At 42.1% G+C, this 15,275-nt stretch overlaps 1 protein-coding gene across 8 annotated transcripts in view; it reads right to left on the reverse strand.

Moving 5' to 3' along the window:
• dip2a (disco-interacting protein 2 homolog A) overlaps positions 1 to 15,275 on the reverse strand; it is an 83,418-nt gene that overhangs the window by 52,990 nt on the left and 15,153 nt on the right. For 5 of the 8 annotated variants that reach the window (XM_046053665.1, XM_046053658.1, XM_046053657.1 and 2 more), the window contains exon 2: positions 3,702 to 3,785. The exons of the other annotated variants lie outside the window; for them this stretch is intronic. In XM_046053665.1, coding sequence (XP_045909621.1) covers positions 3,702 to 3,785 — 84 coding nt within the window. The remainder of the gene's footprint in view (positions 1 to 3,701; positions 3,786 to 15,275) is intronic. 8 annotated transcript variants of the gene reach the window in all.

Genomic DNA, 15,275 nt, shown 5'->3' on the forward strand with positions numbered 1-15,275 from the left:
GCTTATCATGTTACACGATAGCATCTCACCCAACCCCAACAAAGCCCAGGCTCGACGGTAAAACAGTGGTGGGCTTTTGAATAATCTGTCCAACAGAGGGTGCTAGAATGACGTGTAGCCCGGAGGCTCCCACACCATCACTTCTCTGACCGCCTCCTTTCGTCCTTCATCTCATCTAGTCCTCTCTCCTCTGCCCTCTTCCTCCCATCAGTCTGTGCACACAGTCACACTTCACAGGACTATTTACAGATCCATCTGGATGGAGTTTCCTTATGTGTTTGTTTGTCTTTCTATGTTAAATGTCTAAATTCTGTCATCCTGAGACACTGAGATGTACTACCAAGGTTTTGAGACTGTCCAATCATTTATACTATACATTACAATTTTTAAATAACTGGAGTATAACAACCCATTACAACACTATTTCAGACTATTAACAGCATAATTCCTCTATGGCCTGGGGCTGCTCTGGGCACTGTAACGAGTGTGTGAGACATACTGTATGTCGGAGCACCAGCAGCTTGCAGACAGAGCCTGATACTGTCATATACAGAGTGACAGCAAGGAGGGTAAACCCTGGCTTCAGAACATGTGTATACGCATAAGAAGTGGTAGCACTTAACCTGTGCCCATCTATCACAGTGGCTGTGTGCCTGATTTCTAATGAGTGTGCTCTTAATGAGGCTGCGCTCTGTGTGATCAGCTCTCTTCAACAAAGGCCAAGCTATTAAAAAAAGCAATCACTTTACTACAGCAGCACAAACACAGAGCTACTCTTACACAAAGGATCAAGCTCTTGACTTGCCAGGGACGTAGTACCCATCATCTTTCCATATGGGTTTATGTTTACGCCAGTGTGTTTACAGCTGGGCTGCACTCTGAGTGCGGAGTGCTGATAATCTCTATTATTTAAATAGATATAGTCTATTAATCTGTGGGTACTCTGCTGCAGGCAGAGAGCAGATAAAGTTGCACAAGCCTCTCATTACTGTGATAAAAGAACATGTAAAGTAATATTTAATCTGGATCTACTTTTTTTAATTCAAGTTACTGCAGTGGTTCATGAGAAAAACACAAAAAAACGCAATGTTGAGAAATCATGAGAACGAGTCCTGGATCTGCAGCTGCACAATAAACTAATCATTTGCTCCTTGGGTCATGTCCTGATTTATTACAAATTTCACCCAAACTGACTAACAAACAGACTAATAAAAAGAGGTAAAAATGTTACAGTATTGGAAATATGCCAATATTCTATGATTGTTGTTGCTGCTGTGCAATGAATTCAGATCGCTGACTAAATACATGAAGTATACTCCATATATTGCTTTTTTGATAATGACAGTATGAGGCCAGCATTGATTGTAACACTAATGTGGTTCACTTTTGAACACAGGAGCAGCTTCTGATCTCAACTGTAGTTAAGCATTTTGCTCGAAATGAGCCATGTCCCTTTATGTGCAACAAGAGTGCTGAGAATGCAGATGCGGGCCAATGTGAGGGCATGGGGGGGTCAGAGGCTGGGAGAGGGAGGTAGGACACAATGCAAGGTCGAGAGACAGATGTCTGCTCTATTACTGTACCTACGAGAGAGTAATGCCAGCCTGTGACCTACCCTCAAAGGATTTACAATGCTAATGCAAGCGTACAGCTCACTTCGCAGGCTGAACTAATCTGTGCACCACATTGGACATTTACCTTCTACCCTCTGACTGAAGGTCACCACTAACTGAACAGAGACAGAGACAGACTGCTGATGCGCATGTGTGGGAATGGTACTGCATATTTTTGTGTGTTTGCTATGTCTTTTAGTCCTTTGGTAGCACTGTCTCTGCTGACTGTAGTGTCAATGGTGAGTCATCAACAATCCAGCCAACTACAGAGAACTGGAGAAAGGTACTGACTTCAATGTATCAGTATGCTATAAACTATTTTGAAATTATACAGATATCCAGTAAGCTACCGTGCATGACGCTCTCTATTTTCAGCTTTACTTTGAAGGACCTGAAGAGCACATTTGTAAAGCAGGCTATTTTAACTTCAAAACTGTCCCTTTCTTATACTCGTGTGAAGCCCGACAGAGTAGCAGAACAGAACATTTGATAATAGAGGCATGTCATTGTAAAGACCCATGGTTAAGCCTGCTATACAATCCGAACTAAAGGAAGATATTATTATGTGGTACAAAGTTCAGGGAATATTTAAATAGATGCCATACAGTGCCTCTCAGTGCTGCCTGTCTTGTATATTTTGTGCTTTGACAACTGGTTTTATGGCATTTCCTGGAAAATAGGAAGCTCCTCTAAAAATAGTTGTGAAGATGGAAACCAAGAAACAGAAAAAAGAAATGTTAGTCATTCTAGATTATAGGCTTGTTGTCTAACAATATACATTTCACCATCATTTGTCCATACATTCCAACAACTTTGACATAATTTCATTCCTTACACATGGGTCTTTACTTTTTCCACACTCTCTTCACAGATAAGGTGCAGGTGTTTCCACGCTGCTCTGGATCCTCCCCTGAGGGTACCTGGCCTTGGCATGAGACCTGCCCGACTGTGCGTATGACTGCTACCCGAGGGGGAGACATGCCTTTGATGTCTTTGGGCTGGTGGGATTCACTCGAAAAGAAAGATGGAGGGTAAGAAACAAAAAAAAAGAGGGAAGGAGCAGGAAAGGGGGAAGAGGTGTTGAGAGATAGAGGAAGGCAAAGAGAGTATAAAAGGGGAAATCTATTGATTGAACAACGGAGAGAAGAGAGGGAATACAAATAAAAGGAAGAGAGGGATTGAGTAGGTAGACAGGAAAAAGAGGAGGGGGCATATGCTTTGAAGTTATGAGCCGAGTAAAGACCTGCCTCTCTGGAGTAACGCCAGGGGAGGGTTGGAGCCTGCGATCGTAAAAGAGTGGATGGTTGGAGGAAAGGGAAAGGTGATGAATCATGATAGGGTGGACCTCTTTCAGTCTCCATATTTCTGGTTGTTTCTGTGCTGCATGTTTGAGCTTTAAGCACTATTGCAAAAACCTGGGCGACTTTCTTCTCTGGTGTCTTTCAGCCATTCAGTTGCTTGACCCTCTGCATTAATGCTGCTTTCTCTGCTGCTTTTTATTCCCGTAGACTTTGGCAGCACCTGAGCCTCTCTGTCTGATTCAGCCAGCCCAGCAGTGGTGATTTAAAGCAAAGGCTTCCAGCATCTGCAGCACTAGCCCAGAGCACCCTGCTGTCCAAGATTGTCCTTCCCAAGCAAAGGTCACCATGGTGACCGCAGCCGTGCTCTCCAGGGTCGCCTGACGCGGGGGAGCGAATGTACTGAAAAAGATTGATTGTTGAACTTTTCCCGAACAAATAACAAATGAACAGAAACCACGCAGTCTCTCCTTTACACACTGTAAATTTACTCCACTGCGCATCACTGAACTCCAAAACAAACAAATGTGTCCCAAAAAGGAAAGAAAACTAGCCACCTACGCTTGAGAAACACGAGAAAACTGACAATAGGAGAAATAGGATGTGCTTTATCGTTTGCCATTGATCGTAAAAAAGGACATGAAGAAAAAATAAACAGACGCAGGTCGAGCCCTGACAGATAGGGTGATGGAAAATGACAGACATGAGAGGGGCAACCAGGAAAGAAAGAACATTTTATAGGATGGAGAGACCACTTTATCTTTCCTTCACACTCCATGGCCTCCCTTACAGTTGCCAGGCACTTCCTGTTCCATTGTGTAGAAGGCCTGCCTGTACGCACAGGAAGTTGGCTCTTTTGTTTCCTTTCTCCTTCCTGTTGGTGTCAAGCACAGTCAAGAGAGGAATGTGAGTGGATCTGGAAGGGAGGGACAACACACGCTGTGTTTGCAAGTAACCAGGAAGGAGCTCTTGGTGGAAACGCACACACGCAGAGTATAGGGCTGTACAAACATAAAGAGACCGTGATGCCACAAACAGGAGGAGGAGGCTTCATTCAGTAGATGCACAGATGGGGCATTACCAGATACTTAATATACAGACATTTAACACAGACACACAGGCAGGCAGCCACATAACAAACATTAAAGCGCATCTGATTAGACACCTGATCGTTGTTGATTAATTGATCAGTTTGATGACTCATCAGGGAACAGAATAAATCATCAATGGCAGGCTCTCATCTACAACAGCCAACTATTTCCTACTCTTTATTGATTCACACCTACACAATAGCCTCTGGAAATGTGGAGCTCTTTTTGGTGTGAGACATCCCATTCATCCTCCTCTCAATCTACACTGCACGGCTGATAGCCAAGAAAAGAGGGTATTTATCACAGCCCTCAAAAGCTAAGTGTATGGCCCCCAAAATCTTTCAGTTTGTTATTGCAGACACAGTAACAACACGCCATGATGCTGAGCTCAAAGAAGAAACCTACCTCTTCAACCTCTTCACTCAGGGTACACAGTCACCAGTAGATGCTGTCACAGATATCACTCAATAGTCACCTCATATGTGCCTCATCAGTTTCAGAATTCCTTCTCACATCACATTTAAAGGATGTTTTGAAAGGAAAACACTCAACTCAGCCGGAGTCTGGACTCTACTGTGTGGTTTTTGAGGAATCTGTTCGATTTCACACTTTTACACACCATTTAAATACGTTTTTGCACTGTTTGTCAATCTGTAAATCTGTCAACACTCAGCAAAGTGAGAACTTGTTTAAACCAACAGGCCGCAAGCCAAATATGTCAAATCTCTATTTACAATATGCTTTATTTGCTCCATGAATTCTAGTTGTGCTATTTGTTGTATTCTTCACCATGCTTTTCTTCACCACTGCAATGACCCACTTTCATTTTACAGCTCAGAGGTCTGTAACAGTTTTGGTTTTGGTTTTTGCATCAATAAATCACACTTAAATTTGCATTGCATTTTTTAAACAAATGACAGTAGAGCAGAGAGGAAAAAAGGTCAACATGCTGCCACCAACACCCAGCGAAACTAGTTCCACTGGACAGACAGGTCAGAGGAGGAAGAAACAGAGAGATGAGGACAACGATGGTAAGAAGCAGGGAGGCGGGCATGAGAGGAGCTGTCGGAAAGATTGATTTAAGGAGAGCAGAGTAACGACAGACCGGCATCATCTAATCAGACCCTTGTTTCACAAGGCTGGCAGAGCGGGGCGGGAGTGTGGTTTGCCTGCACTGTGAATTCTCTGAGGGAAGAAACAAAAAGAAATAAAAGAGAAAAGAGGCGGCCGTGAGAGGAAACCTGCAGTGTCGTGCTGTCAGATGTCACTGTGAGTTTGAAGATCTGTCACAGCGCCGCGTACCAGTAAGAATAACGGAAGACGCAGAGGGAGAAGCGAGAAATTTCAAATTTACTTCACCTTCTTATTAGCATGCTAAAGTTTGCTATATAGCGCAAATCACAAAGTGTACCTGAGCCTAATGTTTTGCAAGCATTTCGTAATACTAACAAAGGGCTGGAAAAATTAAAAATGGACTTCATGATGCAGCTCGAAGAAAAGTGAAGGGGTCACCAAAGTTATGACAATATATCCCGAGGGGGAAAAGAATGTCTCAACCAAATTTCATGCCAGTCCATCCAATAATTTTTAGGGCTGCAAAAAAACGATTTTTTGTCACTGTCGAATAATCTGTCGAATATTTTCTTGATTGGCTGATTCGCTGTTTGGTTTATAAAATGTCAGAAATTGATGAAAAAGGTAGATAAGTGTTTCCCAAAGCCACGGATGACAACCTCATGGTGGCGCTGAGGATAACAGTCAGGTGATCACCAAAGTCAATACGATTGATCCTCTGGGGAAAATAAAGGTCTGTACACAATTTCATGGAAATTTATCAAACAGCTGAGATATTTTAGTCTAGACCAAATTGCTGGACTAAACAACAGACTGACATTACCGTCCTTACAAATGTGTGCCAAGCATGGCTAATCTAATATCAAGATATTAATTTTTTATTTATTGTTGTTTCTGAGATATAATAACCATCCATCCATCGTCAACCGCTTATCCTGCGTACAGGGGGGACTTGAGCCAATCCTAGCTGACATCGGGCGAAAGGCAGGGTACACCCTGGACAGGTCGCCAGTCCATCGCAGGGCCACACATTGACAAACTATCACTCACGCTCACACCACAATTTAGGGTCACAAATTAACCTAGTGTCCCGCCTAGTAACCCGCATGTCTTTGGATGGTGGGAGGAAGCCGGAGCACCCGGACAGAACCCACACAGACACGGGGAGAACATGCAAACTCCACACAGAAAGGCCGGGGTAAAACGGGGTTTGAACCCGCGACCTTCTTGCTGTGAGGAGACTAATTTTTACATTTGGACCTGATGGTTTTTCAAGGTAACTGTGGGGCATTTTTTCCTTCATCAAACAAATTAAGCATAAAACTCAAACCAATGCTGCATTTAATTGACACGTGCCTCAGCCTGCCGAACCATCCTGACGCCAGAAGGGGTCATTAAAGTTGAGCTGACCGCCACCCATCACCCTTTCTGTCTTTCTTCACCCAAAAACATGATGGTGTGACACACAGCCAGTACCATTATGTCCTCCCACAAGGCAAGTCGTTTAAGGAAATAACACAAATAACCTCCACTGACACAGCTTGTTGTAGTCACTTCAAGCACTCTTATCCTCATTGTGTCCACTTGTCTGCGTGAGTTACTGAAAGCGGGATGAAGCTGTGCATGTTTTTCTGTTTGTGTGTGTGTTTTGTGTGTTGTGTGTTTAGGTCAGTGTAATATGACCTGAGGCAGACTCTAGAATGATGAGGATCTGTAGATTAGACTACAGAGGAGACAGCTGGGGTCTTGGCTTGTTGTGCCATCTCAGTTGTTCATGGAAGTTTAATGGAGTGTGATAATAATAGCAACTAATCTGAGGGGGTGATGGGAGGTCAAGAGACCCTGATTGACTCGGGGTCAGAAGAAAGGGAGAGAGCATGTGTGTGTGTGCAACCTGAAAAACACCACACATAAAAAGAAAGATGAATAGGATAATGGCAAGCTCTTTTGTACAAACAACAGCACACCAGGAGATGAAATCGATCTGTAACTGAATCAGATTAAAAGAGCAACTGACGGGCTAACTCCTGCAGCAGCACACACACATACACAATGACAATTAAAATTAGTTTACAAAAGTGACCAAAAAGAAAAGAGGGAGATAAGGGAGGTGAGGATACAACACGAGTGGTAGTTGTACAATATGCTCTTTGATGATATGGGAGTCTTTTCCCACGGGACAATCCTCTCCCGGCAGGACTGACGTGGAAAACAAACAACTGCATTGCCTTTCCTCCCTCCCTTTCTCTGTGAGCTCATTTAAACCCTCCACTACCCCTTTTCCGTCTCTCTTTCATTGTCTGCCTCTCTCCCTTCCCCTTCTGCAATGATATCTAAACACAATTTTGAATTACGGTCTGTCCTTTTACACTATTGTTGCCAGTTCAGTTTGCTGCACTGGAGATTAGTGCAAGAACAATTAGCCAATCAAATATTTGATCAACAGAAAATTTATATTTTCTGACCAACTTGAAAATCTATTTTTCATTTAAGTTATACCAAAACTTATTCTGGTTACAGATTCTCAAGGGTGAGGAGACAAAATGAACATGGTGTATTGGTCGTCATATATTTTACAGATGGCACAGTCATTTAATTATTTTAAGAATTAACCAATAGATCAGTTGTAGTAATAGGTAAAGTAGGTAAAATTTTCATTAGATGGGCCTGCTAGAGATTGAGCTCACACAATGTCCTTAACCCTTTCATGAATGACGTCCACATTTGTGGACAGTTATTTTAAATCCATTTTTTGTTACTATATTGTGGTTATGTTCTCGAAATCATTTGAGGACAGTGTCAGTTGATTGATAGCAACATAGTAACAGTGGTTACTCTCTTGTTTTCCAAATATTTATTGCTTGATGACCTCATCAATCCAAGATGGCCAACTGTGATGTCCATGTGCTAAATGCCTCAGGCATATCTATGAAAAGCTTTTATTTAAGGAGGTCAGTCAAGACAAAAAAAATTGTAGTATGTACAGTAAATTATTATTAACAGGTTTATATTTTATACATTAAAATTGTATGTATGTGGACGTCATGCAACAGTGGAGTCAGACTGCATTAAGTTTGATTTCTGTAACCAGCCAGTTTATCTATTCAAATTTTGATGTGATAAATTGTATTATATTACAATAAAACAGACATTTAACAAATATATGAACAGTAATAAAAATGCAAACATGCATATTACAGCATTAAATTGCAACTTTTGACTGCTTTGCAGCCTTTCCACAAAATAAAAAAAGTATTATACTCACATACTGTAAAGAAATCAGTTTTAACTACAACTATGTAATCTGTTACATGTTGGATTTTGATATGTTAAAACTGAGATGATTCAAAATTGAAGTTAGATGAGGATAACAATATGCTACTGGGTTACTGCATAAATAACTAGTTATCAATACCAGTGTGAGTGTTTTTTTCCTCTATTTGTTCCTAAAATATGTTTTTTATTGTTAATTTTCAACTATTAAGCTTAAATACAGCATAACAGGACATAAAAAAAACATGTGAGGCATATTACCCCTTTGTTGCATGGTGTCCACATACAGGGACAGTTAACTCATTTAAAAACAAAACAGAATTGAAAAAAAAAAAAATTGTAAATGAATTTGGATATTAGTCCAATTTTAAGTAATAAAAAAAATCTAGATAATATTTTTAATAATTCATGCATGAGAGAGAGTAGGGTTTCATAAATAATAATAATCCCAAATGTTTTACTTAATTGACTTGATTTATTGCACTGATTCCACCTCCACTATTTTCAGCTCCAGCAGTCATTATAAATGTAAGCTTTATAAACCTACCGATATATCTCACCATAATTGTTAACTGTACAAACTGGAATCACACCAACTTTAACTGTGCAGTAGAGGCAGACATTTTCTCGGGATTCCTGTAGGATTCACGCAGGGCGGGAGTCAATTTCACTATTCATTATGGGAGCGGGCAAGATGGGAATCATAGATTTTTATTATATCATTATGCATTTCAAATATGAACACAATTTTCTGGGGTCCTCATTCTTCTGGGATTGGGACAGGACAATATTTTTTATTTACTCTGCCATGGCATTGGGACGGGACAGGACTATTTTTGTGAGAGTGGGACAGGACAGAAGTAAAAATCGACCACTGTGTCACTATTGTGCAGCCCTGGTTGGAAATCTATAGTCTCATCGAATGGACTGTGCAGGGAGAGACAGTTAATCAACAGCTGCTAAAAAGAGGAAATCCTCCCATTTCCCAGTTGCCAACTGTCACTCCACCTGCCCCACTGGCTCTCGCGCACACGCGCGCACACACATGTTAACAGACTGACAAAGAAACAGAACCTGAGATGAACACTACAAAGGAACATCGACACTGAAGGTTTAGGGACTGCAGGACCACACACACAGGGCACTGACACATAAGCAACAGTATTTATACACATCCACATACTAAATCCTTCATCCCAAAAAAGAAAGTGAGGGTTGAGTTACACAAAAGGGACATTTGCTCATTAGAGGCAGCATTTTAAGTCGCTACAGATGCAACTGAATGTTTCCAGAGGAGGAAATAAAGGACAAGATCAGGACAAATAACTATATATTGCCAGTTTCATTAAATCAGAGAGAACATTACGATTTTGTCGTCACTTGTAATAGTTCATTTATAGCTCTTGGACTGATGATTAACTGAAGATAAACCACAGATTTTTCTCTTTTTCTCTTACTTTGACACTTAAAAACTACACACAACTCTTTTAACTAAGAGGACAATCACCCTTTCACCCGGTGATTTCACCCACATCTGCACAAAACTCCACGCTAATGGCAGACTGCATTAACACGCACAGATCCATTTTCTCTCTAACTGAACACACACACACACACGAGGCCCTTATCCTTTGTTTCATGCTTGGATTCCCGTCCACAACACATCCTCAACCGATCTTAATGTAGACCTGTGACTCATAAACCATTTCCCCCTTTTCTGTTTTGTATATATACAGTGCTTGAGTGCTGCGTGTCGTTTTTACAAACCCCCACCTTGCAGCCATCTATTAACTTCAGATATCAGTGCGTGTTGTGTTTGTTTTTTTTTGTGAACCTGGCCATGTGTTTGTCCTGGAGTCCTCATATCTCCACTCCTAGAGGAAGATGAACCCAGCTAAGTGAGTTTGCAGCCATCTGCTGCAGAATCAATGTTCACTCCCATACGTGGCCTTCAACAGACGTCACATCATCATCGTTTTATGTTTCGGTGGGTAGAATAAATAAATCAAATCAAACACTTATATGCAAACATGCTTCGCTCCCACACACTTTGCAGCAGATCCATACGGACACATGCAGATACAGCAGATGCGTGCGTTCATGTACAGACACATATGCACGCAAAGATCCATTGTTCTGCTCTCCTTACACCACATGTGTTCAATAAATACCATAACACAGACAGAGTGCACACATCCACACAATAAATTTGACATACAATAGCTTAATCCTAATTCCTAATCCACCCAGATTCTCATGATATGGACACATAACCTAAACAGCGAGCGGTTTACCTCGCAGATCCCCAATAAAACCTGAGTTGTTGCCACTCAGCTGGTATTATCTCCTCTCCAGCACACTGTCCAGGTCTAATGAGTGACACGGATAACACAGATCCATTGTGCAGGCAGGATTACTTATGTAAACATGTGCTCTCTGACTCAGGATACGGTCTAGCAGGTTCACTGACAGACTTGATTATTTCATCCGTCTATCCCAAACGCCAACTGTCCAGGTTGTTTAATAAGGTGTGTTATTATAGCACAAAACGGACCTATGTTTCTCACAAAGATCCCTACTGTGTGATCACTACTTAATGGCAAATCTGGGGCCAGAACTCCTCAGCAGTCTATAAACACAAATGATGACTCAGGTCATGAAGGTGTGCTATGTGGTGGCCAAATGAAACCCCACAAATGAGACAGAGGAGGAGTCATTACAATAAATCATCAGCTAAACATCTCGCTGAGGGAGACTGAGCTTTTTTTACTTATTTTTCCTTATAAGGGCCAATGGACTGGATGCAGCAATACAGTCGGTCTGCTGTAGGTAGAGAAACACTGTAGCGCCTTTCATCGAGTACAACGGGAAGTTTGACTTCAATAGGAAGAGAACAGGGAGGACAGGAAGCAGGAAGAATGGGGTGAGGGGGTGTAAGAGGGAGCGGAAGGAAAAGAGACAGAGAAGCAAGTGTGGACACAAAAAATATATAGAAGGTTGAGAGACTGATGCTAGAAGGTGGGAGATGAAAGAATGGCATAAAGAATGAGAGCCCTGCTACACTAGATAAACACACATTGACAAGAGACACAGCAAAAGAGAGTAAAGTGAGTGTGCATGCATGTATGTGTTTGTGTAGCAGGAAACAAGAGATACAAGTCATGGCCGGTCTCCCACTATCAGCTCAGACAACACACACTAACGGCCCGCCCGCCCCACCCCCATTAAAAACACTGAGACACAAAGACAAAAAGACAGGCGAATAAGACACATGATTGCACGGGCATACCAGACACACACAAAGCAACGTAACTGCCACTGAAAACACTCATGTTTACATCACAAAAAACAGACGGTGTTTTTTAGAGTAAAATCCCCTGCAGGAAACTGTATTCAACTCTCATGTTCAAAGTTTACTCTTTACCTTGAAAACATCTGAAGATTATGTGAAAGCCCCAGAACAGCTACTAAATGTACCTTGTGGTGAGATTGTTTTCTCCACTGAGCATTCAGGTTTGTCTGGCTGTCACAAGGTCAGTTGCAACACACGAAATCCTTTGTTTCATCACTGTAACTACTGAACTTGGTGCTTCAGTGTATGCTGTCAGGTCCTTTGTTTTTGTTTAAGGTCAAGTTGCTAACTAACTAAGTGCTGCGTAGTGGGAAATTTGTTAACACGTATAACATCGTCCATGTTTGCACATAAGGTGCTCGGCTGTTTTATGCTGGCCTTGTAAATTGAATTTCCGTCAGGGTGAATGAACATGCACAAATCATTATCTGTAGGCAACAAATAATTTACTGTGACCATGTATGGTGAGAAAGGCTCCACGCAAAAAAAAGTTTTTAAAAAGCATTACATCATTGGATAGCTTTGCAAATCAGTCATCTGGTTGCCATACCATTTGGTGCTACGCTGCTAGGCAATACGCTAGCTGAGGTCAGAGATATGTTAGATGACATCAGGGTAAAGGCAGGCTGGAGATCTGCCACGTACAACTTCACACAATAGAGGAGGAACAGTGGGTTTTATTTCACGTCCTTCCCTGTGTCCTTTCTTTCTCTCAGCCTGTCTTCTTGTATTTCTTCATCTTTCCATCAGTCTCCATGTCTATCCTTCAAGCCTTTCTCTCGAGCTCTAAAAAATGAGATCTGCGTTCATGGTGTCCTGAAGGGAGTTTCGTAGCTTTGTCTCATCTTTCACAAGTCCAACCTCCATCCTCTCTTCCTCGAGCTAGAAATGAGAAAATGGAATCTACCTTTTGTTTGGGCTAGGCTATAAGACTCCTGAAAAAATTATAGGAAAGATATAAGGGAAGACTGTAAGAGGCTATAATACAATCACGGTAGTCCTATCTTGCTCTCTCAAGTGGAGGATACAGTAATGCAGTTTTATGCTTCTGACCCAAATGAAACCATTGTTCTATTAATCTCTCAGACCAGAATTCAATAACATTAACCCCGGGAAGCTTCTCTCCTGCTCTGTGTTTAAGCCTCATGCACACACTGATACACCAAACACTACACAACTGATCTTATGAAGCCAGGATGCCTGCCAGGTGTGACCTCATTGACCTTTGTTTAATTTGGTGGCGCTGCAAAGCTGCAACGGCTCATCTGTGTCTACAGTGGTCTTTAGTTTACCGGCTATGAGGCGACTCAGATTAACGTAGGTTCCAGCTTGGAGGTGTAATTGTGTAGGCGAGACAAAAAAAGGTCAACCCCAGGCCACAGTCTCCTTTGAAGCTGATGGCCCCTGACCGAGGCTAAAAAGGCCTGCAGCTCTGCGTGTGTCACGCATAACCTTCGCATGCAGACAGAGTCAGCCATCTACAAAGTGAGCATCTGAATCCAACATGGCCAGCTGACCCAAGAGTTCAAAGGTAAAGAAACAAGTGGCTGCAAGTGAGTAGAAGTGCATCGGGGTAAATGATGAACAAAATTTATTTCAGTTTGATTTGATGCATTGCTTTGGCATCAGGATTCAATACATAGTTTTAAAGACAAATAGGGAAAGCCCCATTAAAATGCCATTTAAATGCTACACAAAAGGTTTGTTCAAGATCAATTTAAAACCTGAAAATGAATGAAATAAATCTATCAAATAAAACACTGTAGTAGAATCTTCTTTTCTCAGTCCCACACTAGAGGCAGTGAAATGATTGAAGTGTGCGTGTAGATACACACGTGCTCATCAGTGCGTGACCTCTTTAATATCAGACTTTCACAAAAGGCAACAGGGTCCAGCATCCAGTAGTCGGAAATACCAGCATGACGGTGTGCCAAGGTTTGATCGCTCAGCTGATGACGGACACTTCCTCCTGCAGTCTGCCTGATAACACTGTTTACAGTGGTTACCTCACAGCAAACTCCTCATCCAAAAAGACTTTACTGCACTACCAATCACCCAAACAGGCGAAAACGCAATATGTCCTATGAAAGATTCAGTCGCAGCACAGCCTGGGTTCCTTTCAGTGCAATACCTCAAAAGGAGAGTGGCACTGAATTTCATTGGGTTTAATAATGTGTTTCACTTACATGCCCATAGACAATAAGCACTTCAAGGCTGTGGGATTTCATTTGGGAATGAAACTTGTGCGGTGTTTTGTTTAGGCCTCAGGACTGTTCCTTTGGTTGACTGAACACTATATGACAACCAGAAGAGTCCCGTGTCGTAGCAGATTTCTCCTGCAGCACATAATTGTGAAAGAAGTGAACCACTTGCAATACCATAAAACACTTTTTTTCTTGGTATAAAAGTGGCAGTTGACACCACAAAGTCCATAAATTCCATTGTTACCATGACCATAGGTGAGTGCCAAAATCTATATCTGGGGCCTTGCTTTATCGGTTTATCTTAAAAACATATACCCTAACACGGATTCTTACATTTAAACTTCCACAGAAGGCTCGAGTGATCCAGAGAGGTCCAGTGCCAGTTGGTGGAAAACATACTTTAATGCCCTTAACCTTTGCTTGACACGAAGCAACACCATCATTATAAAAGAGACATCCACACACTGACTCATCAGCTAATCAGGAGGGCCTTGCTACGTATTGAAGGACAATGAGGACAGGAGTGCAGTGTTTCTTTGGAGGATGGTGTTAACCTCACCACTCCCCTCTGCAGGCAAGCTGCCCAGTTCCTGGAGAGAGAGAGAGAGACAGAGAGAGAGAGAGAGACTGGGGGGGGAAGTGTGTGACTGACTGAGGCACTTGCTGACCCGTGACTGTGCTTTGCTTGCAGACGCTAACGCAACACACATTCCAGTCGGCAATCACAGGACACACATCGTCCACTTTCGCATTCGCCTGAGCAGGAATGTATATATGTACACACACACACACACACACACACACACACACACACACACAAGCATAAACTCCAAAACGCTCGCCAGCAGCATGGTTGAGGTAAGGAGGGGAAGAACCATTGCTTCTTGTGAGAAAAATGCTTGTCCCAGCTAGGGATGCTTGGCTGCTCAGTCACACATCCCAGCGCTGGGATAAAGCCACTTATCCAAAGGCCTTATCTGGAGACAGGAAGCACACAAATGGCCACAATGGCCAAAGAATCAGAGTGAAAGTGGAGAGCTTCAGGGGTCCGATACAAGATACAAGACTAGCTAGTCAATATAAACTTTAAAGTGACTTCACTTGGAGCTGATGCAGTAATGAGTTTTTTTCTCACAGCAACTGAATGAATTCAAGTAACGACATATTTTTACAAGATTGATACTCAGAAGGTCAGAGTATCAGTTTAACATCTTAGTCTTCTAATGTTGTCAGCTTCATAAGAAAGTTGGATCCTCCCATCTGTAACCATGTGTAAACTAAAACTATTACAAACACCTGCAGGTGATTGAACCATCAAGCAGAGATATTTTCAAGCCGGATCATTTTACAGTGAGGTGATTTGGTGCTTC

The sequence above is a fragment of the Micropterus dolomieu genome, linkage group LG07 (genome assembly GCF_021292245.1).
Source record: "Micropterus dolomieu isolate WLL.071019.BEF.003 ecotype Adirondacks linkage group LG07, ASM2129224v1, whole genome shotgun sequence".
Classification (NCBI taxonomy): Eukaryota; Metazoa; Chordata; class Actinopteri; order Centrarchiformes; family Centrarchidae; genus Micropterus; species Micropterus dolomieu.